The sequence below is a fragment of the Pantherophis guttatus genome, chromosome 1 (assembly GCF_059756535.1).
Source record: "Pantherophis guttatus breed Tessera chromosome 1, ASM5975653v1, whole genome shotgun sequence".
NCBI lineage: Eukaryota > Metazoa > Chordata > Lepidosauria > Squamata > Colubridae > Pantherophis > Pantherophis guttatus.
The window spans coordinates 120,362,687-120,389,506 of NC_142063.1; the positions used below are offsets into that span (position 1 = coordinate 120,362,687).

Consider the following 26,820-nt stretch of genomic DNA (forward strand, 5'->3'; position numbering starts at 1 on the left):
ATTTTAGGATTATCTCTTTGGCCATGTATCTTGAAATGTTAATTTTAAGTCCAGCAATTCTAGCTGCATGTGGGTACCCCAAGAAAGCAACTGCTTACAGCCACAACAGTTTGGCAGTCTCTCTCTCTCCCTCTCCCACTCCCTCTCTCTGAATGAGGTACAGGATCCTTCTTCTCCATCCATCCAGATCTTGCAGAATTCCCCCTCCCACAAGCTGGAAAGACTTGTATGCAGTGAGCCAAACACTTCACTTGTAGCCTTAGATCTATCTCTTCTTCTGAGCCTGGGGCTGATTGACAAGTGCCAAACTTCAAGCAACCAGTTTTAAGACCACTGGTCCTTTTGCTAGAATCTCTGACTCTGGGAGGTGTGGAGCAAAGAAACAGGTTGAAGGAGTTTCTTTTCTGATGCACAAAGCCATAAAGGTCGGTCTCTCTTCCTAGACCATGACTCTGGTGGGGCAGAGTGGAGTTTTTTTTGCTGCTTCCCTCCCCTTTTTTGGGGGGGGGGAATAAGCTGTGCAATGGGGAGAATTAAATGATATTTTGAAAACAAGTAGCAATTAGAATAGAGGAGCAAAAGTATTGCTGAAACCACCATTTTGTTGACATTGATAGTCCTTCCTGAACTGACCTGTTACATACATACATACATGTTTCAATAATTGCACTGGGTATCAAGTCATTCTCAAATGGAAGTTCACATGTACACATAAAAGACATGGGAGATCCAGTCACTTATGCCTTTTATACTTTATTAGTTTGACCCCAAGGTACAGAAGAAACAACAGCTTTCAACTATTTTTTTCCATCCAAATATTGAATATTATACAAATTCTGCTCAAATTATCTTATTTTGAGATTTGAAAAGGCATATCAAAGGACATTCACCTCCATCAAAGAGGAAATTCATTTTGAAGCATCCGTAAACTAATGTTGAGTTTGCAGTCTGTGATGTCCCAATCTCACATATATTTTATATCAATGAATATCTTAGAGTTGTAGACCGTAGTCTGATTTCCTTTGAGGACATAAAAGAGGAACTTTATTTTGCAGACCAAAAGTTGTAGTAGAACCTCATCATATACATCATTTTTGTGATTCTGGAAATGATGCCAAATGTTTTCTTCATTTCCTCCCTCACAATGTTGGGATCTATTTTATTGTTGTGATAGTCTATTTTGAAAACACTTTGTTACTGTTTGTTCATAGATAATACTAAAGAAGAACTTATCTCTGAACTATACAATTTTGATTCCTTGTTTGTTGTTGGGGCCTACAATATCATAGGACAGAGGTGTAAGAGGCACACCCTAGGGCCACATCTTTTTGTGGCTTCCAAAGTACAGCATGGGGCAATATTTCTTTCTCTTTTTGTTCTGGGAATGTTAAGGAGCGGAAATGGGTGCCTCTAGCCTTGCATATTCTGAAGCATTTTACCTCAGAAAACCTCTGACATCTTACAAAATGGATCTGCTCCCATTAACCTTGAGAGCAGGGCCTCAGCATGCTGCTTTAAATCTATTATGGTCCTCCTTGTGTACTCTGGTGTAGGACAATGGCAGCACTCCTTTTGTGATAGAGTAATGCTGTTTGTTTTTAACCAGCAGCTGATGCTTATGCTTCCAAGTCAACAACATAACAATACCCAGAGAAGGGGAGGGGGCAATACCTGGATTTTCAGTCCAATTCATCTTTCTCCCTTCAAGAATAATTGTATGCCCGTTATTGTGTGCATGTTTTTTCCCCATGCCACCACTCTGCTTATCAACTAATTCCCACAACATTGTCTTATGCCCTACGATGTCAAACCACCTGTAGGGCTGTATTACTATTATACTTCTCATTTTTCCTATTACCTATTTCCTTAGCTTCTTATGACTATAAATTTATTGTTTGTATCTTATGATTTATGTTGATTGCTTATTTAGTATCCTACAACTATTGTATCTTATGATTTATGATGATTGTATTTTATGATGATCATTTGTTGCTTGAGAGCTTATGCACCAGAGACAAATTCCTAAAGAATTGTATTCTATTTTGCAATGAAATTACAATGATATGATCTTAGGGGCCTTTGAGGTTGGATGAGAATCTTAGAAGGCCTCTCTTGCAGGCCACAGATTGTTCCTCCTTAGCATAGGATTATGAAAATGAATTGAAAATCTCTGAATTAAGAAGTTCTGCCTTAGCTACAAACTGAACATATGGCAGGAGAAAATGCAACAAACAAATGTTGGGTAGTTTGTGTGTCAGAGTGTCGGGCAACAAAAAAAAGTGCCTTTGTTTCTCAAAGAAAGTTTCTCAAACTTTCTCCTGTTGCCTTTCCAGGAGGTTGGAGCCTATCTCACTACTGGGCAATGAAGTCAGTTGGGCTATGGAGGGCTTGGGTACATCTAACACTTTGTAAAGTTTTTAAAGAGGAGGCAAAACAGCAGTAAAAACACTTAGGAGGTGATAAAGGGCTTTAATGAGTTGGCTCTTTGATAGCACAGCTGTAAACTGATAGGGCCTCCCAGGAAAAAAAAGAGGATTAGTTAAGGGGAGGGGGGGAGAGAAAACTCTAAATCTGTCAGGAATCGTATTAATGTCTTTTTACTGGTTATGAAGGATAACTAATTGTAGACCTTTTCTGAATTTGCCCCACTTCAAGGACAATGGACTTTCCATATATTTCAACTTGTCGGGCTAGGATACAATTAAAAGTTGAATTTGGGAAGCAAACTTCTCTGTCTGAATCTTTTTAATACATTAGCTGTCAAATAGCAGTAAGGTTTCCGTGTGGCTAATAACCAGAGTTGGTACAATTAAATTCATTTTCTGGGAGGCACAACAGATTGATCAGAGATGCTGGATTTACAGAACCTGCTACGCTACACTGTCACTGCTTCTTTGTGTGTTAGTGCCTCTCACAACTATGGTTGCAGTGTTATAATAGTCTCTATGGCAAAGTGCGCATGGAACCCCTATTTTTGGAAGTCATGGAATAGAGTTGAGAGGCCTCTCTGAGAGATCCTTCAAATTCTGAAATCATTGAGAGGGATATCTCTAGCAGAGATGTCTTCACTGTCAAACTAGTTACTAAGTCTGCATTACTATTAATCTTCTCATCGTTCCTATCACCCACCTCCTCCCACTTATGACTGTATGACTGTAACCTTGTTGCTGGTATCATTTAGATTTATATTGACTGTTTCCCTATGACTATCATTAAGTGTTGTACCTTATAATTCTTGACGAATGTATCTTTTCTTTTATGTACTCCGAGAGTGTATGCACCAAGACAAATTCCTTGTATGTCCAATCACACTTGGCCAATAAAGAATTCTATTCTATTCTATTCTATTCTATTCTATTCTATTCTATTCTATTCTATTCTATTCTATTCTATTCTATTCTATTCTATTCTATTCTATTCTATTCTATCTCCTTGGATCTAATGAAGGAGAACTCTATGAAAGTTACATTCTTGGGAAACTGTAGAAAAAGCATGACACGTTGGGCAATTGATTTGCTGAGAATATTTGTAATATATTTCTGTATTTTCCTTAAGATGTTGGGTATCTATTCTGAATTGCAGACTGTATGTCCAACAATCCAACTTTTGGTTACTCCCTGTTCCAGAATATAAGCCAATACCATAGTTATTTTTTCTCAGCTTCAGTAGAAAGCAGAATCTCTGGCCCCTACTGATGAGTGATCCTAGTGGCTGTTAGGATGTGCATAGTTAAATGCCTTTTTCTTGAGGTCTGCTGCAACACTATAGAAGATGAGCACTCTCCTGCAAGCTAATTATCAGGATACGCTTGCCAAGATGTCAGTTGCAAATCAATTATAATCAGAACCTATATGCAGAGCTGAATGAGAAAGATGGAAACTTATCATTTAGCCTTCAAACTTGGCAGTAAAAAGTCCCTTGAATGCAAAATGCAAAATATTTAATCTTGTTTTACTGGCTTTAATTTTCAGAATGGTTTAAGGAACATTGATAGGATAGGCATGGGGTAGAATACTAAATATATCTCCCTTTGATTTTCAATTCTTGCTTCCCTTTGCCTATTCATCCTTTGACCTGTACTCAGCAGTAGAATAAATCTATATAATTAACTGATAGATTTGTTTGTACCGGGTGACAGAATTCCCAAAAGATGACCTAGTCTTTTCTTTTTTCAATAGGAATCTGCAACAATTTCCATACTGGACTTGATGTGTTGATTCCTCTTTCTCACCTGTGAATGTACTACCGTAGCAAAATTGGGGAAGAGTGTAACTCAGCCTACCTCAACCTCTGAAATGTGACACTGGAGACCCTCCAAATATTGCTGAATTAGAACTCCCAGAATTTCCCTCAAAGAATATTTGCCATTGTGGTAAAATTCCCCACCTCCTTCACAGACATTAGGGAAAAAGCTGTGGACTAGAGTACTTGATGCCGGGCATGTGGTGGGAGAGAAGCATTCTTGACAGAACCAGATAGAAATGAACCACCCTGTGTGCACATCCTGGATGGTGGTGTTTCATGTCACTCATTAGTATGAGATGTGGAGGCCTTTCTGTAATGATAGGCATGTTCCTTGGCAGGTTTTTTTGGGAAGACAGTAAAGGCCAACTCTTTCAAGGCATTGGAGGAACACTGTTGCCTTTTTGTTGGAGTAGTCACCTTTTATTAGCCAAGAGTCACTGACTTTAACTATCCAGACCTGCTGATATTTGGGAAGTATGTACATCTAATTATTATGGCTGGTCTCACAATCATCCAGATGTTTAAACTGGATTTGATGTTTTTATCCACCTATTGAGTTCTTCCCAAGGGCCTGGGATAGGGAGAGGTAGTTTTTTTGATGGTGTTAAAGGTATCATGGCAGGATGTAAGCTGTTCTGAATAAAGCTGCCTTTTGCAATTGACTGGTGGTGATTTTGTCAATGCTGATGGGGTTCACGTGATGGTCCAGATGTTTTGGGATTGCACTCAAGGCAGCTATTACCATTGGTACTGTCTTTGCTTTCTTTCCCCACAGTCATCCTACTTCTATTTGCAGGTATTTATATTTTGTAGTTTTCTTCAGTTCTTTCTCTTCACTTCTGCCATCTCCAGGTAGTGCCATGGCCAGCTGTCCTCTACCCAGACTATTTTGTTTTTCTTACTGACAGTTATTACGTCTGGGGAGTTATGTGGCTGGTGCTTGTCTATTTGAATTCTAAAATCCAAGAGTGCTTTAGCGGTTTCATTTTCTATTACTTTGTCTATTTTCTGGTCCCACCAGTTCTTGTTTACAGGCAACTGGTATTTTTTGCAGATATTCCAATACATTGTTGCTACTATGTCGTGCTGTTATTTGTAGTCACTGTGCAATTTTCTTGCAGCAACTAACTCGGTGATCCACTGTTTCTTCAGCTTCTTTGCAGGGACAGCATTTTCTGTCTGTTGCTGTCTTCTCAATTCTGGCATGGTATTCATTTGTTCTTAAGGCTTGGGTCACGTGCAGCCAGAATTAGTCCTTCTGTCTCTTTTTTCAATTTTTCTGCTTTTAGCCATTGCCAGATCTTGTCGTTATCTGCTGACTTTGTGTGTGTGTGTGTATGTGTACTGGCCATGTAATACTTTGCCTTGCCATGTTTCTCTTCTATTCATTTAGCCTTTCTTGTAGGCGTTTGGTTTTTCCAGTACTCAGTAAGACTTCATGGTATACTTGCTTCAGTACATCTTCTTCACTATCCTTCACATATTCCTCCCCTTTTATTTCTTCCACTATCCGGTATGCTTACAATATTCCACGCCCACCTATTTTCCTTGGTAAATAGTCTGTCAACATCTATCTAATGACTTGGAACTGCCTAGCTGTTAATTACCTTGATGGTATTTTCTCTTAGTTTGGACTCTTAAGATCTTCACCTTCATGATGATCTTTTCTAACCTTCTTATTGACTTCAGTGCTGTCATGTTGTCAGCTTGAAGGATGCCCAGATATTTGTAGTCATCATCTTCATTCATTCATTATTTCCATTCATTCATTGTTACCATTCTTTCGAATCCTTCAGTTTTCATTATTTTCCCTTTGTTGATGGCGAGAGTGGCACATTTGTCCAGTCCCAACTCCTTTGCACTTATTATTCAACTTAGAGACCATTTTTATAATTGATGTTGGGTTCTTTGGGGAAGAGGGGGTAGGTTGTTTTGCATTTATATGGTTCATCAATATCTTTATTGCTGTATGCCACTGGGAGTTGCTATTGATTTAGCAGTATATAAATAGGGATAGATAAATTTTATAGCTTTAATTTTGATTTACAGCAACTTATTAATTTAAGTATAGCTTAAGCTGACATATTCTTAAAAGAAGAAATCCTTAAAACTATGGACTGAGCTTTATCCTAATATGGTCAGTTATGGTTGTTTGGATTATTTTCTACACTGTATATTAATATTGCCTATGGCAGTGAATAATCCTGGAAATCATTAGAGAGCAGCTTAACCCCCACTTGGTGAACATTTTTAAGTATTATGTTTGGTTTTCCTTTTTTCCTCTCCTCTCTTCTATAGGGCAATGGCAGATCTGGGTTAATTTTATGCTGCCCAGAGGGCAGCGTGATTTAACCAGAAACTCCTTTGGTAACACTTCAGAAGAAGACCACGCCTATTGAGAAAGTGCTAAGCCTGTACTCCAATTACTGATTATTTCCTGTACAGTTTATTCTGTTCTGTCCAACTAATTATGTCCTTGAGGACTTAGAATATCCCCTCAGGTTATCAAGGAAAGGGAAGCTGACTTTTTCTTTTAGTTTGAGTTTCTGTGCCACAAATTTAGGTACATCAAGGACAAATTTCCAAGACTGTTTATTAATTTGTATAACTAAACAGATGGAATGTCCCTTTACTATACATTAATGCTAAGCAATGCTTTCTTCTCTAACCTATCACCCTATCACCCTTTAGACTATAACTTCCATCATCCCAAGCAATATGCTTGTAGTCCAACCCATCTGGGGAAAGTGGTTCTAGGCCTTTTAGGTGGAGTAGTATAAGTGAAAGTTGGACCATAAGAAAGGCTGAGCGCCAAAGAATTGAGGTCTTTGAACTATGGTGCTGGAGAAGACTCCTACGAGTCTCTTGGACTGCAAGGTGATCAAACCGGTCAGTCCTAGAGGAGATCAACCCTGATTGCTCTTTAGAAGGCCAGATCCTGAAGATGAAACTCAAATACTTTGGCCACCTAATGAGAAGGAAGGACTCACTGGAGAAGACCTTAATGCTGGGAACGGTTGAGGGCAAAAGAAGAAAGGGACGACAGAGAATGAGGTAGCTGGAGTCACTGAAGCAGTAGGCCTGAGCTTAAATGGACTCCAGAGGATGGTAGAGGACAGAAAGGTCTGGAGGAACATTGTCCATGGGGTCGCGATGGGTCGGACACAACTTTGCAACTAACAACAATAAGTATATGCCTAGAGTGTTGCTAAAACATCTCACTTCATAGCGCATCAGCCAATGCACGCAAGTCTTTATTTCCAGCAGAATAAGGATAATATATTTTGATCCCCCTCTATGCTTTGGGAAAAAATCCAAAACATGATGACGGTTCATTTCTCTGCCATTTACTTTTTTTTCTTTCCAAGCAACCAGTGATTGGTCCACCCCCTGCTGGGTTCCTCAGGCTTGTCTAATCTGGAAAGTGAATGTGAACTGCGCTGGTGAAAAATAATAGGAACCAAATGTCAGCCTGGCTGTTCAGGACAAACAAGAGTTTCAGAACCAAGCTGTTCTTAATAAGGCATCTCAGCTGGTCGAAACCTAGCAGTATGAAGCTGGCAAAAAGTAACCCAGTGTTACACCAGTAGTACACAAAAGACCCATGCATTGAATTCAACTGCTGCTGTTGAATTTTTGCCCACTAAAAACACTGTTTAGCTTATTTCCCCTGCCCTCCTATAACTTGCCCTTCTTTGTATGGAGGCAAACTCTCCAAAGCTGAAAAGTCACATTCTCTTTGAGCCTCATGCTGTTGCTTGGGTGTTTAATAAAAGCATCTCAGTTTCATGAAGTTGTTATCAAAAAGGAGTTACCTTTTCTGAATATTGTGGTGTTTGCTTTGGAAGCCTCCGGGCACATTTGGTTCATTCTCCTCTCTTTCATGTAATTGAACACTGGACCCCTTCTGGGTAAGCCACCAATTAGTTGAGGAGTGAGAGCTTGTGGTAATGCATATTTGAGTTAATGGGTTACACAAGACACCCTCTTGCTGGCCAGCCCCTTGGAGAAGCTAAAGCCTATTAATATCCCTCTTCCAATCTCCCTCGCCCCTTCCAAGCATGTCCACTGCTTTATTCTCCCAACCTCTGTTTAATTTTGTTCCTGGTTTATCTCACTGGAGAAGTGAAGCCCTGAGAAAGTTTTGATCTCTCTAGTTTCTGCTTACCGTTATGTGATTATGTTTCTCCTTCGGCAACACAAGGATTTATGGATAGACGTCCTGAACGTCAGGTTTGATTCTTAAACGCAAACAGGAGAGATGCTAGGACTGATGCTTGCCTTGTAACTACAATCTGTAACCTAGAAAATGTGCAAACAGTCCACCTTTCCCCTTTGTTTGCCATTCTAAACCCTTTCTCCTGACTCTTCCTTGAGCATTCGTTCTTCTGCAACTTTTCCTTCCTCAATCTCTCCAATTCTTCCTTTCCTCAATCTCTCCAATTTTTCCTTTCCTCAATCTCTCCAATTCTTCCTTTCCTCGATCTCTCCAATTCTTCCCAGTGATTTTCCCCCTCCCTCACCTGGAAGCTTTCCCATCCTACCGCCCTGGTCTCTTCCAGCTTCTTCACTGCCTTCTCCTTTGCTCCTTCTCTTTCCCCAACCTCTTGAGAAGCTGCAGCTTCTCTGCTCCTTCCAAAAGAAAAGAACCTGCAGCAATTATTTTTAGCAGAGGAAGCCAGGACACTGGGATTCTGTTTCATATTCTCTTCTACTAATGAAAAAAGGCTACATTTTTAACCCCTTTCTGATGGATTGTTTGTTCCAAAACCATCCAACCAAACAAAAAATGCAGTCCTTTTCATCAGGATAAATGGCTGTGAACATCCAACATTGCAACACCCTCTACTGATGAAGAAAAAAGTTACAGCTTCTTTTTAAAGTTTGCAATTACAACCCTCCCAAATATTTCATTAATAAAGAAGTATAAAATAAAGAGTATAAAATAAATACAAATTAAGTTAAAAAAAAGGCTCCACCCACTTTTGGAATGTGGGCACGGCCATGTCATATCAATCCTGCCATGGCCCTGAGGTCAACGGTAGCTGAGATCAAGATGCTTTTCTGAATCCCAGGTGTGCAGTGTTTCTCTAAGGGTAGGTGGGGATGCTGGTGGTAGATCAGTCTGAACATGATTCCGAGCAGGCTTTTTCCTTAAGATTAATTCAGTTATTCCCTGGAAAGTGTTCCTGATGTCTCTTTCCATTCCCTGATCTTAATCCAGAAGAGTTTAAATAGTGCTGTTTCTACTCTTCTGGAGCTTTTATACCATGCTCATATCTTACGTCACCGCAAGACTGTGTGTGTGTGCAGAGCCTGTTTTAAACATTGGGGGGGGGGGCTTGTCTTTAGTCCTCTGCTCACAACATCCAATCATCCCGCAAAGTGTGGATGCTTATGTCTCCCTGCAGACGTATTTGATTTTTATGTTCCTCTGAGCAAGTGCTTCTTTCTGTTCCTTCTTCCAGGATCAGTCTCCTGATTGCAGACTTACCAGGACCTGGTCCTTCAACTCTGGAATTAGGTCATCCCTTCATCTCCCTGTTTGATCCTACTTACTCTCTTCAACCCTAGCAATTCCTCAGTTACTACTTGTTTTATTTTAGTTATGGTGTATATGGTCCATTGTATTGTATGGTATTATTTTGAGTGCTTTCTTTCCTTTTGTTAATATGCTTTTTTTTTTTTTTTTGGTTCAGCTAGTAGCTTGTGAACATGCCTGGATGGGAATTTGTAATTGATCTCTCGTGTTTCGGTAAAAAGAAATATTGTTCTTGCTTTTATTTTTTATGAGTGGCATTTTACAACCATATTCTTAGCAGGGGAATCTAAGCTGGATCTATCCCAGTCTCAGATAGTCCTACGTATCTCACTTGGCAACAATGAGATTGTGGTGGTATTTGGACTTTCTGTGAAAGCAGAAACTCACAAACAAGATCTTGTATTAATCAGAGGATAGACCTCCCCAATTAATATTATGGGACCCCCTATTTCTCTTTTAATAAACCATGTTCTATTTTCTCCACCCCTTCCCTACAATTAAAGATAGCAAGAAACGTCTACCGTCTTGCTCTTAAAATAGAAGTGTATCCAAAATTTCTACTACTACTGTTTTTTTTTTTAAAAACAAAAACCTTTCGAGACGCGGTGGGTGCACTTGGATTGCAACAATTGTGCCGGCAGCCATACTTAAAGTTAAAAAAAAAAAACCCAGCAGTACCGTATCTCCTTCTTTAGAATAAAAACAGTCAGCATCTTCTTCTTGTCCCTCGTGGGCTTTGATCTTTTCGGACTAGAAGACTCTCGTTTGCAATGAAACTCCCGTGTCCATTCGGGCCATAAATTCTATTATCGATCAAAATAAAATAAAAAATAAAATAAAGCATTACGGTATTGTACGTTTTAACATCAGAACTTGCTTTTTGGGGCAACGCCAACCAGAGAACCTTTTATCCTAGCCAAAGGATTTCGGTTCTCTTGAATATTGATTTTTGACTGATCAAATGCTTAGATTTCGCTAGAGACGCTTCCTTACTTCCTTACACTTCGGTTGCTTGTGGAGGGGAGGGGAACGGACAAAATCCACCTGAATCTCCCCAAAGCAGTTCGGGTGTTCTTTGGCACTGCAGTCGAACCGATCCTGGGTTCTTCCTCCACCCCCACCCCCCATGATCCAGACACGACGCCCCGCCCCGCGCTCCCCCCCCTCTTTTCTTTTTGGTGACGCCGCCGCCGCCGCGGTTTGCAGCGGGACCCATTCAACGCTATAAAAGCGCGGCAAAATTCTGCAGCTGGCCAGGCGGGAGGGGTTGGGGAAGAGAGGGGCGGGGTTTTGTACCAATAAAGAGAAGGGTTCTGGTCCCAGGCCCCGCCCCCTTCTCCCCTTCCTTAGCAGAGGTGAGGAAGGCTGCGCTAAGAAAGCAGGAGGGGAGAAAAAAAAATTAAATTAAAATAATAAAAAAAAACAAAACTCCGCGCTGATACTTAGGAAGGGAAAAGCGCTGGTGGGCGAGATGGGCTGCCTTTTCCTCCGCCTCCGTGCCTGCCCCTCCTGCCCTGGCTTAGCCGGAGGATGTGAGCGTGAGCCGATGCTGTAATGCTCTCGGTTTCCCTGAGCCTCTCCACGGGCCGATCGGATGACAGGATGACTTGGGTTTGCCTATCCTGCATGCTTTGGGTACGTAAAGAGCGCCGGATCCGAACTCGGGGAGAAGTGGGGTGGGGGGGTGGGGGGGGGAGAGAAAGAAGGATCTCGGTTTCAACCGAGGGTAGCCGAGGAGAGAGAGTTGGAGAAGAGTCGTCCGAGCCCGACGGATGGGGATGGATGGAGGGATCGGAAAGCTCCACTCGCGCAAGCGTTTCCAAAGCCTGGATGGAAAGAAAGGCGTCCCGGGGCGGGCGGGAGGGGGGGGGGAGAGAGAGAGAGAGAGAGAGAGGGAAGGGGAGGAAAGCCCTGTTAAGGGATTCCATCTGGATGCAGGGTTTGCAAGGAAAGCCTTTGATGCTTGCTGAGAAGCAGATGTCCGGCTCTCTCTCTCTCTCTTTCTCGCTCTCTCTGCGGCTTGCCGTGCTGCTAGAACTGCTGGCGACCAGAGATGGGGGCCTTAAAAAGCACGTTCTCCTCCTTTCCCCCCTTTCTTCACTCTGCCCTTCGTTTCCGTGCGAGGGACACGTTTCTTTCCACTGGTTTTTTTTTTCCTCCCCCCCCCCCACCTTCCAAATGATCTGGACTGGGTGGTAAGGAAGGAGATGATCTGTAGATAGATTCAGAGAGGAGCCGGGAGAAGAAAAAGGGTGATGATGTTGGAGGCCAGATGGTGCGAGCAGAGGTTGGCTAGGTTTTAAAGGGATGCTTGAAAGAGTGAAGAATGCTGGCTGGGGTTTAGTGGAGGACTGGGCTGGACTTTTGGAGAATGGTAGTACTAAAACATCTGGAAGGTGTCCGGTTTGGGAAAAGCGGATGAATCTGAAGGGTAATGCCAGGTGTTATAATACAAACCAGCAGAGTAGAGATGTTAATGTGATCTAGAACATGTCCACCTCTGCATGAGAACAAACAGGACTTGTTACTTAAGCTTGTCAGAGCAGAACTATTGCCTCTTATGGGAGAGGAAATTACAACACCAGCATTTAGATTTAACTTTAAAATGAGTAGAAGATGGCAAAAGAATCCCAATTTTTGTGTGTCCCTGGTACAGTACTCTGATTGGTAACGCTGCTTAACCAAATGCTGATAGGATACACAACTGCCAACCCCTCTTGGATATCCATTTATTATTATAAAGGAAGATTTTTGAGTTGCTGCATGCAGGTGGGGGAGAATCAAATATAACTAATGGAGGATACATTTGCATGAAAAGAGAACTCTGCTTCTTCAGAGCTCAGCCTGTCTGCTTGGTCCCAGTTACAACTGTTTGTGACATCGCTTTGTTTCCATAGTGATACTTTGGGTGGTCCCAAAGGCGAACTGGGATGGGGGGGGGAAATGACAGAATGAATTTAAATAGATGCCCCCTCCCCCAATAATAAATAATCAACTCATCCTGCGAAATAGTCTTGGAAAATGAGAAATAATAGGGCTTAGGTAAGAGGTTTCTAATTGATTGAAAGTCCAGAATTAGTTAAGAGACTTTCAGACTTTTAACATTTAATATATAGGTCGATTAACTCCAAAGAGTAAGTTTTTCATACTAATGTTTATAAGTTAAGTATGGAGATTAAATATCTTGGTGTATTTCTTGCTGCAGTGGGCTGCTATTCTTCCCCTTTAGAAATGACCACAGAGGGTTACATTCTTAGAGAGCTGATACAAATAAATATTTGTAACATTATGGCTGTGTTCATACAACAAACGTAGGTCTGTTAAAAAATAATGGCTGCATTTTTGTGGCTAGCTTTATTCCTGCAAATTTAGTCCATTTGGGAAGTTTATGTTTCAGTGTATTGTGTCAATCAAAAACATTGGTTAATTCAGTGACTAAGTTAAGTGTGTTGTGTAAACGTGGCCTTTTGTGATCATTTGCTGAATGCTTTGGCACAGTAACTTGTCTTGGGGCAAGTTAGACATTTATTTTGAATTCACGGCATGCTTGAAATATGAGGGTTGAGCAACTCTGCAAAGGAGTTTATTTCTATCTTGTTTACAGTTACAGACTAGCAGTTTCTGTGGTTGAAGCCACTGCTCTCGAGAACAGCCCAAACTCGTGAAGCAAAGAACCAAATACTTTGAAGGCTTTGTAGGAAAGCTTTTTGCAACCATCTTTCATAAGTGCTGGACTTCATGACCCATAATCCATAGCCAGCATGTCATTAAAAACATAAGTCAACATATCTGGAAGGTGTAAGGCTGAGAAAGCTTGTTGTACTGTATAGAATGCGATGCTATGTTTAAAGAAGAGACAAATTTCAAACTTCCTTGGACTCATGGGAATAGTTTTTGATGTATGTTCTTGCATATAGAGAATGACAAAGCCATTTGTCTGTCATTACAGTCCCATGTTAAGGAATTACAAGGTTGAAGATCTATGATCCCTCCCTTGACATCAGAGATCGTGATAAATACATAGCTTTGTAAACTGTGATCTCAGAGTGTTTGGAGATAACACAGCCTTCTACTTCTTGCCTGCTGATCCCTTAATGGACTAATGAAACTCTTCAGAGTTTAAACCTTTCAGTGTACATGTGGGGCTTTCGCTTTACCCAGGTTCCAGGGGGAGGGGGGAATGCATATACATTTGGGATGATTTACATGAAGTGATGTAATTTATCATTGTGGACAAGAGCAAGGGAACCGTCAGATTAGGTCAGAGAGTTCACTGTAGTCAGCATCCTTTCTTAGATAATGGTTACTTCCAGATGCTTTACTAGTAGAAAGGTGGAAAGGTTTGAACCACATGGGGTACTGACCAGGAATTCCAGTTCCTCGTGATCACTTCCAGCTTTTTATAATCTGACTGTTCTGGTAGTTCTCAGGAACTTTATCTATTTTTTCCCCAAAAAACAGCATAAAAGATCAGTGGTAGCTTTCTGAGAGTTGTGGGGTTAGAAGGAAGAAATCCATCTAATAATGAGACACTAGTTCAAAAGCAGAAGCATCCTTTTTTTAATTTAGTACTATATCTTTATAATCAAATGCATTTTAATAGGGGTTTCTTGGCAGGGCTGAAATATATTTTGAATTCCTGGCTGTTAATCATTTTAAGACTCCTGATCAAAATTTGGGCCAGCTGTTCAATTAAAAAAATAATAAAAGGTTAAAAATCAATGTTCATTTAAAATATCAGATTGTATGAAATAATTTTTTATCATGACTGAATTTTTAAATTATGAAATGTTCTTAAATATAGTTTAAATCTGAATTTAACAGATAAGTAAAAGGTATAATCAATAATTTCTCAAAATTAGATACGTGACCTGCTACCAAAGATCCTCCTCCTAATTTTTTTTATTTAAAGTATCTTCTAATTAAAGCATGAAATATGGAGGAAGCATTTGACCAGCTTACACACCAACTTAGATGCCATCCAACTTAGATGCCATCTGCAATTGAACTGGTCATGTATTTGTGTTTGTTACTGGGAATGTCACAAATATGTAGAAATATATACACCATAATGCGAGTCCCTTGGACTGCAAAGCGATCAAACCAGTCAGTCCTAGAGGAAATCAACCCTGACTGCTCTTTAGAAGGTCAGATCCTGAAGATGAAACTCAAATACTTTGGCTACCTAATGAGAAGGAAGGACTCACTGGAGAAGAGCCTAATACTGGGAAAGATTGAGGGCAAAAGAAGAAGGGGATGACAGAAAATGAGGTGGCTGGATGGAGTCATTGAAGAGCTTAAACGGACTCCAGAGGATGGTAGAGGACAGGAAGGCCTGGAGGAACATTGTCCATGGGGTCGCGATGGGTCGAACACGACTTCGTAACTAACAACAACAACAATGCTATTGCAATTCACTAAGAAAAAAATGGTCAATCCACTGCAAAAAGCAGTCTGTGATTTTGGAAAATGTTGTGAATTCATTCAAGATGCTAAGGAATTTCTGAGGCTCACAATCTAACCCGAGTCAGCAACATTATTGTGAATTTTCAGAATATGTCAAAATGGCTGTCGAAGGGGAGTACTCATTCACAGATTAACTGTCATGATAGGGGTGGACAGTCACAAAATGTTCATAAGTATTAAGAAGGGCTATAAGAGAAAGACTCGCCCCAAAACTAGAGTACAAGGCAGAAGTGAAGATATTTGATTTTTAAAGTGAACATTTCCATATATGTGGAAAGGCAGCTAAGCAGACAATTCAGTAATTCAAAACAATGTTATACTCTTATGATCAAAGAGTATATGGAATATGAGGATACAGAAAGATTCCATTAGAATGAAAGCTGATAGGTTAAAGCAATCAGATAACATGTCTTCTTTAGGAAATGTGTCATGTACAGAATAAAAATGTGATTCAAATTATCTTCTTGGTTATTTAAGATGAAATTTAAATCATTGTAAATAAATGATACCTGTTATGCTGAATGCACTTTCCTTTGCTCTTCAATCAAAAAAGACTTGGAGAGCAGTTTTCAAAGAATAAAATTGTTTCTTCCTGCCAGCTTTCAAAAGGGAAAAAAGATAGGAAAATAGGACAAAAAACCACTGCAAAAATTGAAACATTTATATATGCAGTATTATACTATATATTGCGCTGCTGGGTACTTTATCTTGGGTAATTTGTTGTATTTTGTTTCTTAATAAGTTCCATTTGATAACACTTTTAAAGGCAAAAGTAAATCCCAGAATCCTAAATCTGTACTTGCAATGTGTTTTTGAATAATTTAAATATAAATTGGAATAATTTAAATTTAAATTAGAATCTACTATTAATCATATATCTGAAGCAACTATGTGAATTACTTTTGCCGTCTTTCCTGTAGAAGATGATAATATATGAATGGAATGCAATTTCACCCTTGTCTTACATTAAACAACAGCAATTAACAATATGGGTAAGTAAAACTTTCCAGGCTTGAAATATTCTGAATATTCAACATGAATATGTAATCATTTTGAATATTCTAAGCTGGGAGCAAACATATTATAGTTTGCAATTTTGCATTTGGGACATGTAAGGCATTTGATTTGAAGTGTTTTGCAACACTTCAAAGTACAAGAACTCAAAACAACCTGTTGGTTCCCCATCATTTTCTCTGGCGCCTAAACATGCAGAGGATGACAGCTTGTACTGAAATGTGCCTACTACCCAATTTACAGAAAAAAATGGACAAGTGGCTGATTTTCAAAAATTCCCAAAGCAAACAATGCAAGTATAGTTAAATTTCACTCAATATATTGTTTTGAAAAGATCTCCCTTTTATATCCCCGCTGGAGGTGGGTTTCATCAGGTTCTGACCAGTTCTGGAGAACCAGTAGCGGAAATTTTGAGTAGTTCGGAGAACCGGTAGTAAAAATTCTGACTGGCCCCACCCCCATCTATTCTCTGCCTCCCAGCTGATTGGGAGGAAATGGGGATTTTGCAGTAACCTTCCCCTGGAGTGGGGAGGAAATGGAGATTTTACAGTATCCTTCCCCTGGAGTGGGGTGGGAATGGAGATTTTACAGTATCCTTCCCCTGCCACTCCCACCAAGCCACACCCACAGAACCAGTAGTAAAAATTTTTGAAACCCACCACTGATCCCCGCTATATACATTTAACAATAAAATACTATTTTACATAACATTTATTCTTATTAAAATTATTTCATTCACGGAGTAAGACGAAAGCATGAATTTCAGGTGACCTAATCTTGACTGATGTTGAGAAAGCAAAGCAGAGTAAAATATGGTTAGTATTTGGCTGGGAAACTACTACCAGGTTGATTTACTGGGCTGCATAGTAAAACCAAAAACAAACACAACTCCTTAGCAGGCAGCTGTGGCAGACTAGATCTGTATTGGGGCCAAGAAAACAACATTAACATGGCCAAATAGTTACCAGGAATTGAACTCAACTTGAGAGAGAGTGAATTTTTTAAAATAATACCTTGACCTTATAGCATTTTTGAGGATATGCAAGTAGTCCTTACTAACTGAGCCCAAAATTTCTGTTGTTAAATGAGACATTTATTCAGTGAGTTTTGCCCGATTTCATTGCCACAGTTGTTAAGTGAATCACTGCAGATGATAAATTACTAACCCGGTTGTTAAGTGATTCTGCCTTTCCCGTTGACTTTGCTTGTCAGAAGGTTACAAAAGGGGGTGACACGACCCTGGGACACAGCAAAAATCATGAATATGAACCAGTTGTCAACCGTCTGAATTTTGATCACATGATCATGGGGATGCTGCAATGGTCGTAACTCTGAAAAACGGTCATAAGTCACTTTTTTCAGTGCCGTTGTAACTTTGAACAGTCACTAAATGAACTGTTGTAAGTGGCTGTCCTAAACACTAACCTAATGTCTTGGGGAATTATATATGTTTTCTAAATTGGCAAACAAATACATTTGTCCTCATCATCAGTTGCAGGCTGGATTGATTTCCAGTCTGTATAGTTTAAGGATGATGCAATTTCTGTGTTTAAGTAAATCTCCCATTCCATTTAAAGGCAGTCACGGCCTGTGAGTTTAATGAGAATAATCCCTCTTAATTAGATAACAATGTAAAAGGAAGCAGTTTTGCTCATGATTTGGCAGCCCTACAGTAAAAATGCGCTTCTGAGTTGGTGAAGGAGATGTGGCAAGAGGAAAACTGTTTGGACTGAAAGGAAGAATTAAATGAGTACACAAGACGACTGCTTTGTTGTAAATATTTTTTTTTTGAGAGAGAGAGAGAGGAGAAAGCAACTCGTTGGGCAACTTTTCAAAGCAAACAAAATGGGAAGTCAGAAGAAAATAAAGTCCTTTCTCCTAAAGCTAGCTAGAGGGCACTTCAGTTAAATCTCATCTATGCTGAAAGCCAGTTTCATGCTTCTTCTTTGCTTACAGTTTTAGGATAGTGGCCTTCTTGAAGGATATTTTCTGCTGAGCTAGTTTAACCATTTGAGATATAAATTGCCAGTATTTTTGGTCTTATGATAATATAAAGGTAAAGGTTCCCCTCGCACATATGTACTAGTCGTTTCTGTCTCTAGGGGGCGGTGCTCAACTCTGTTTCAAAGCCGAAGAGCCAACACTGTCCAAAGACATCTCCGTGGTCATGTGGCCAGCATGACTAAACACCAAACGCGCACAGAATGCTGTTACCTTCCCATCAAAAGTGGTCCCTATTTTTCTACTTGCATTTTTTACGTGCTTTTGAACTGCTAGGTTGGCAGAAGCTGGGACAAGTAATGGAAGCTCACCCCATTACGTGGCACTAGGGATTCGAACCGCTGAACTGCCAACCTTCCCATTGAGAAGCTCAGCATCTTAGCCACTGAGCCACCGCGTCCCTAAGTATGATAATATATGATAAAAAGCCTTGCTTTTGGTAATCCTTTCAAAAGCTCAAAATGAACCCACATTCAAACAGATTTTGACAGCCAGGCTGAATTTATAGTGTGAAGTACTTGTAGTGATTCTTGGTTCAAGCAACATCTTGACACCCCAAATAGTAGAGGGAGATGGGGTTTACAGACCCTGATTGTAAGATGAAGAAATACCGTTTTCTGCAGAATCTCAAGAAGGCACCTTAAGGCAGTGACCCTTGAACCTTTTGGTCATCAGGGTTCGGTTCTGTGAAGAGAGGTTTTTCTGGGGTCCAGAGGAGGTGTGATTTTGCTTGCTGCCTGCATCCCACAAATGGGGCTTCATTTGTTTGCATGGCCCGGTTTCTGGCATGCTGCGGCCCGGTGTCGGTCCACGGACCAGAGGTTGGGGATGCCTGCCATAAGATCCTCAATCATTTGTCCTTGTTTTAGTTCCTGGAGCTTTTCTGTTCTGTTCTCTCCTTGGTTAGCTGGATTAACTATTAATTGTAGAGCAACAACAGTAATTTTCTTGTGTCTTTGTCTGAAGGGAGACATTCTTTTGTCTACTCTCTTCTTCACTCAGGGCACTTTCTAACTTCGCTTATCATGTACTCAGTCTCAGACATTTAGGGTAATGGCACTTTTCTCTCCTCTTCCTGTTCCCACTTCTCTGAGTGAATCTTTCCAGGAAAGCTTCTTGATTTAGTAACGTCCTTCCTAGGGGGGGCTGGAGGTCACAAGGCCAAGGGAATAATTGACAAGGTCAACAGACTAAAATGTTGGAGAAAATGTCTGGGGATATTGAGCAGACTGAGAGAAGGATGTCCAAGAATCCCAAAGGGGTACTGTCATTATTACAAGTGGATGGGGTGAGGATAGTTGTTGGATGGAGTAGAAGCCATCAATGCAATTATTTACCAGGTTCTTAGCTAGACAGTTATATGATCAATATTTTTCATTGTTTCTACTAACGATAAAAAATGAGACTTCTCTATAGGCGATAAAAATGAGGCTTCCTTCAGATCTTAGATGATTAATGGTAGGGCAACAATCTAGTCAACATATTCACAAAGACTTCTTTACTGTTCATGTATGGTTCAGCTTTGCTAAACTGTCTTCCTCATCTTGGTACTATCCAAGTTTTGGCCATCTTCCTCAACTTGGTATTATCCAGATACATTGTGTCTTAACCAGAGGTGGGTTTCAGCAGGTTCTGACCAGTTCTGGAGAACTGGTAGTGGAAATTTTGTGTAGTTCAGAGAACTGGTAAATACCACCTCTGGTTGTCCCCGCTCCCAGCTATTCTCTGCCTCCCGAGTCCCAGCTGATCGGGAGAAAATGGGGATTTTGCAGTATCCTTCCCCTGGAGTGGGGTGGGAATGGAGATTTTACAGTATCCTTCCCCTGCCACTCCCACCAAGTCACGCCTACCAAGCCATGCCATGCCATGCCCACCAAGCCACACCCACAGAACTGACAGTAAAAATTTTTGAAACCTACCACTGGTCTTAACTCCTACTATTCCTGGCAAGAATGACCAAAGGTTGTGCTGCTTGGGACTTGTATGAGTTGTTATTAAGCATATCTGGAAGACACCAGGGTGAGACTAAGAGAAATGAAAGTGATCTACAGACTGATATATTTCATTACCAGATCACAATCATCCTGGGATAAAAGGATGTGCTGTTGCTTGGGCTATCGGGGACTTGAGACAACTTCATGGGTTAAGGTTGGAATAAAAGAAAGGATTGTACAAAAGACTAGGAATCATTGCCACCTCTTTTTCTCTGATTTGCTGAAATATATGGAGATTTAATAGTGACTATTATTTATTTATTTGATTTGTATAGCTGCCCATCGAATATGCATGACTCTGGGGGCTCACATAATAAAAACAATTACAAAAAGCTCCAAGCAAAATACAAATATCAATAAAACAACAACCCCATTCAAACCAAATTAAAAACTACATGGAAGCCACTTTGGTGCAATGGCGAAGGCATCAGGCTGGGAAATTGTGAGTTTGATTCTTGCTTTAGGCACCTACCTCCACACAAACTAACAAAAGAAAACATCCCAAACACTCTTGACTATCATGGATAACACTGAAAAAAGCAAACTTGCCCATGTTAAGTCTGTGTAGAAACTTAATTACATTAATTTCCCTCCCACCCATGAAAAGTTTTGAAAACATATCACATAAAGCCCTAAAGATGTTCCACCAGGATTATTTTCCTGAGACAAATGTCCAAATCTACGCCTTTAAACTGGGATAAGGGAGAAAATAGATTAAAAAAAAATAATCTAAGAATGTATTATCATATTCTTTTTGGCATGATGATGTCCATTGTTTTTCCTCTATGAGGTCATTCAGCTTTTCTCAATATAGTATCCTTCACATATTTTGGAAAATAACTTCCATCAATTCTTGGCTAAGCCTGTGCAGTGATCAAAGATGATGCAAATTGTAGTTCAAAACATCTGGTTTACATGGAATGCTGTGCCTCCAGATATGAATTAGCTAGGAAGAGGGGCTGGTGGAAATAGCAGATCATATTGCTTAATGGTAAGTAATGGTTTTCATATAGTTCTTGAAAGTATTTCCATACTGACATGCCAGTTGTGGAACTTTTGTGCATTTCTCTGTAATGTGGCTAGATATATTTTAGATTACGATACATTTCCATCTAATCCAAGTTGCTATCAAGACAGTTTAGATTTCGTAGTTGCCTTTATGGATTGCATATGTCAGGGGATGATTAATTGTAGAAGGCAAGTTGTTTTTCAGAGAGGCTTGATGTTGTCATAGGTAAGTTCCCAAATACTATCTAATATCCTGAAGAAAGTTAAAATGTAAGTACACCAAGATACAGCATATATTTGGCCCAAGGACCATGGGTGGTGAGTTTCTACTGGTTCGCTCTGGTTCTAGCGAACCGGTAGTGGCGGCGACGGGAGGCTCCGCCCACCCACCTGGACGTCACATGCGCAGAAGTTTCTGCACATGCACAGAAGCGCCACGCGAGAGCTCACAGTTCCAAACCAGTAGCGAAGGTAAGTGAAACCCACTACTGGGTATCATCTCCTTTAGAAACAACTTCCTCTTCCCATACTGGTGGTGCTTCCAGTAATTATGAGATATATTCAGCTAATTGGCTGCTGTAATTAGATGCAGATTGAGCCCGTTCATTTTCGAAAGGGGAAAGGAGGAAATCCCTTCTGTGGATTGGCTCTGAGACTTTGGCTTCTGCCTCATTACAACTAGTTGAGATCGCAGGCTGTCGCAATGAAGGTAAACCTTTGCTCTATGCTGCTGTTACCTGCTTTTACTGAAAAGTGTAAATTGGGAACAGGCAGAATAAGGAGTCATTTTTCCCTGATCAAGAAGCAAAGACCAGGGATATATGTGAAAATGTGGGTTTCTTTGGAGCAGAGGGGAAGGGAAGAGGAAAAAGAAGGAAACTTGCATTTTTTAGGTTATGTCATATTCCTGGGTGTATACCTTGATTAGCCATTTAGCTTTCTTTCTGTGTGATAGGGGTCTCTGACATCAGGTGTGTTCTTAGACTACCCAAGCAATATTCAGGTGAAATCCTCTTCCATAACAATACATTGGATATTTTAAAGAACTCCTTTCTATCAGCTTAATTCAAGGCTAATCTATTTATTAGATTTTTTTTTTAAAAAATCCTCCTCTTCCTCCTCCTCCTCCTCCTCCTCCTCCTCCTCCTCCTCCTCCTCCTCATCATCATCATCATCATCATCATCAACATTATCATCATTCAAGCAGAATTAAAAGCCCTGGACAGGAAGACCAGAAAAATAATGACAATAAATCATGACCTTCATCCATGCAGCAACATTGACAGACTCTTATCTACTAAGGAAAATGGGTGGGTGCAGAATGTTGCAAGTGCATTAAATGGTTGAAGAAGAAAAAAGGGCATTGAAAGAATATCTGAAGGACAGTGAAGACGATGCACTGAAGGTAGTATATCAGGAAGACATACTGAGTACTGGAGAGACCAAACTGGCCTACAAGAAAGATCAAATGAAGAAGAGAAAGGAGGCATGGCAAGACAAAGCATTACATGGCCAGTACATTAAAAAAAAAATAGCAGGGAAAGCAGATAGTAACAGGACCTGGCAATGGCTAAGAGCAGGAAAGTTGAAGAAGGAAACAGAGGGTCTAATTCTGGCTGCACAAGACCAAGCTTTAAGAACAAATGCATACAAAGCCAAAATCGAGAAGACAGCAATGAATGGCAAATGCTACCTCTGCAAAGAAGCTGAAAAAACAGTAGACCCCCTGGTTAGCTGCTGTAAAAAGATCACCCAGGCTAACTACAAGCAGCAGCATGACAAAGTAGCAACAATACTGCATTGGAAGATCTACAAGAAATATCATTTGCTCTAAGCAAGAACTGGTAGGAACATAAAATAGAGAAAGTCATAGAAAATTAAGACAAATTGCTCTGGGACTTTAGCATTCAAACTGATAGGTACCTGACCCATATTTAGCAATTGTTGATAAGAAACACAAAAAAAGTCTGGATAGTGGACGTGGCAGTACCTGGAGACAGCAGAAGAGAAGAACAAGAACTGAAGAAGATAACAAAATACAAAGACTACAAATAGAAATAGAACGACTGTGGCAAAAGCAAGCAAAAGTAGCATCAATTGTAATAGGCGCCTTGGGGGGTAATCCCAAAACATCTGGAGCACCACTTGGGCATGGGGTGAAATGCTACCAGTTTGCCCCGGTTTGGGCGAACCAGTAGTTAAAAAAGCTACCGGTTCATCCGAACTGGTATTTCTGACAATCAGCTGTGCCGTGCGGTTTATATTCGCAGGAAAGCGAATATAATTCTGCTTTCTAGTAAAGCTAAATTGAGTGGCACAGCTGTTCCCCCCCTCACTGTTCTACTTACCTAGTAAAGTCTTCTTTTTCCACACGAAGTGCGCGTTTTGTGTGTGTTGTGTGTGCCCATGTAGCGTGCTTTTGGTGCGTGCTGTGCATGTATGTGCGCAGCGTGCTTTTGGTGTGCAGCATGCATGCGTGGCTAGCGAACCGGTGGCAAACCCGTTCAGATTTCACCACTGCTTGGACACCATCGGAACTGACAAATTCATCATCAGTCAATTGCGAAAGGCAGCTTTACTTGGAGCAGCTTATATCCTGCAACGATATCTGTAACACCATCAAACATCCAGATCTGCCAATCCCAAGTCCTTGGAAAGGACCCGATAAGTAGACAAAAATGCCAGATCCAGTCTGAATATCTGGCTGACTTTGTGACAAACTGTGATAATAATAAATAACTCAAGGTGGCAAATGTACCTAATGCTCCATCCTCTTTTTATTTTCCCCACAACAACAATCCTGTGAGATGGGTTGGCCCCAACTCACCCAGTCAGTTTTCCATATGTAAAGCGGGACTAGAACTCACTGCCTCCTGATTTCTAACCTCCTGCCTTAACCACTAGACCAAACAGGCTCTCTATATTTGTATATAACATATAAATTCACCCTTCCTTTCTATTTAAATGCATTTATATATAAAATATGGAAAGTATACAGATTAAAAGATATTTTTCCCCAGGACTGGATTGCATCATACAAGTAACTGGAGAAGGCCTCCTCCTCCTCCTCCTCCTCCTCCTCCTCCTCCTCCTCCTCCCTTGCACTTCTAGGGGATAGTGCTCAGTTAACCAACCCTGCATTTTCCTCTTGGTCTGAGAAACAGGCTTTGTTTATAGCACATGCATCTTGTGGGATTGGGCTGAATTGGCACTGCAGGAGAGGTTTTCCCTCTGTTGAAGAGTCTTGTGGCTTGGCAAACTAATCTAAGGCATGACAAATGGATGCCATTGTTCCCGGTTCTTGTTTCCTGTGATTACAAATCCAGTGAATATATTGGATATATATATGTACGGGAGACAGACCTGCATGCTGGCAATCTGTCTTATTTTATCTCTCCTCCTGCTCTTCCCCCCCCTCTGCTTGGGGGGGGGGAGAAGCAGTCCCTACCTTTATTTGCCCTGATGTCATCCGGTGGCTGGAGCCAGCTCTGGAGGAATTGAGGAAATTGTCCAGAAAGAAGATTAATCTCCCTCCACCCTAAAATGCCTATTGATGGGATTGGGTGGGGTGTGAGGGTAGAATACAAGAATAGAGGCCTGCTTGTGGATCACAAGAATTATTTTACCTCGAGTGGAAGCAGAGCTAGAAGGGAAAGGTCAGCAGACATGCCCTAATGTACCCACTGTTGAGTTCCTGATTAAAAAGCAACTCACATTTGGCAGTCCTGCAAAACTTGGGCTGCTCTGCTCTGCAATCTCGCTTGCTTACTTGTTCAGTCAGTACATGAATGAATCAGCCTGGGTAGAAAAGGACACAACTGGGGAGGGAAGGACTTTGAAGGGCAAACTTCCCAACAAACTGTATATTCAGGATCCAGCATCCTTTCAGAGTTTTTTTTTCCCTAGGCACTGCTGATTTTTGCATAGAGAACGCAGAGGTCTTTGCTAATGCTTGGCAGGGGAAACCGGACAGCAGTCCTCCCAGTTAGATCAGCCTTTGCGGAAATCACATTTTCTATCCATGCAAATGAGTTACCAAGGAAATGTTAGTCTCTCTCTCTTCCCCATCCTCCCCCCCCCTCAAACAGGTCTTTGATCAAAATACTGGCTCTGGACTGATTCCCCTTGTTGTCATGTCATCAATCCAAGTCACTTTTTCACTGGATCTTTTATGTATATTATAGATATTCTTTATTCATCAGAAGACTATCTTTCTATCTTTTTTCCTCCTTGGACCTGCCTCCTTCATTCAATTTGCAGCTTCCTGGTGTTAAAGTGCTTTTTTTCCTCCTGCCAAAATCCCACTCCAAAGTATTTTCTAAACATCTGCAGCATTTATACATGAGGACATGGAGTATCTTCTCACTGGAATGGAGGGAGGCTTAGCGATTTAATATTTGAAAGTTACAAAAATTATGTCGGGAGGCTGCGGCATCATCTGGAAAGATCCTGAGCTCTGAGCGTAGCAAATATCTTACAATTGGGGTCTTATTGGGATTGAATGTTATCTTTTGATTCTAATAACCCCAATCCTGATTTTCAGCGGCTTGCCTAAAATTAATCTACTGTGATTGAAACTTAACTTATGATTGCCAGCAACTTGGGGCTTGATGCACTATGGACATAGTGCAGGAAATATATTCTTTGAGAAACTTTGGTTTCTTTGACTGTTTCCTAATATGATTTGATTGCTTATTTGTTCCCTATGACTATCATTAAGTGTTGTACCTTATGATTCTTGATGAATGTATCTTTTCTTTTATGTACACTGAGAGCGTATGCACCAAGACAAATTCCTTGTGTGTCCAATCACACTTGGCCAATAAAGAATTCTATTCTATTCTATTCTATTCTATTCTATTCTATTCTATTCTATTCTATTCTATTCTATTCTATTCTATTCTATTCTATTCTATTCTATTCTATTCTATTCTATTCTATTCTATTCTATTCTATCTGAAACAGCCCCGATCCTATCCTGGTCTCTAAATTCCTTTAGCTGGGATTGTGGATTTCTCTCTTTTTCTTTGTGTCCCTTTCAGTTCTGAAGAAAGCTGGGAGATTCCAAGGGGAGAACCTGGATACTGCAAACAGCATAATGAGTCTCCACCCTCTTTCTTGTAAGGGGAAAATAGTATCTTTCTGAGTGATAACTACTAGGTTTCTTGTCTGACTGTAGGCTGTCTGACTATAATCCTGTTGTTTAGACAAAGTGTACAAAAGCTCCATTTTGAGCAGATTTGGGTGAATGGCTGGCCTGGAATAAAATAACTGTCAACCCTGAAGTGAACTTGGCTGGGACCATCTTTGAGGCTTCAGGGCTGCCACTAGATGGGAGGGGGAGGGAAATAGTTAGCTGGGATGTTGTACTCAAAATAATAAGTTTTCCTGTGGGAACCAAGGTCATTCCAACAGGTGGTTGGAAGAGGAGGGGTGAAGTAACCAAGCAACTGGGCAGCACCTTGATTGGACCATGTGTCTGATGACTTGGGGAAGGAGAGAAACTTTCACTTTTTAATCTGGTGAAAATCACGGGAATTTTCAGAGTTG

At 40.6% G+C, this 26,820-nt stretch overlaps 1 protein-coding gene across 14 annotated transcripts in view; it reads left to right on the forward strand.

Moving 5' to 3' along the window:
* The window catches only part of TNS1 (tensin 1), a 398,798-nt gene that overhangs the window by 80,431 nt on the left and 291,547 nt on the right, over nt 1-26,820 (forward strand). For 2 of the 14 annotated variants that reach the window (XM_087881676.1, XM_087881684.1), the window contains exon 1: nt 11,085-11,422. The exons of 11 other annotated variants lie outside the window; for them this stretch is intronic. In XM_087881676.1, coding sequence (XP_087737802.1) covers nt 11,342-11,422 — 81 coding nt within the window. In that variant the 5' untranslated portion in view covers nt 11,085-11,341. Of the gene's footprint in view, nt 1-11,084; nt 11,423-26,820 lie in introns of those variants that run through there. One more of the 14 variants, XM_087881688.1, reaches the window with a different exon arrangement.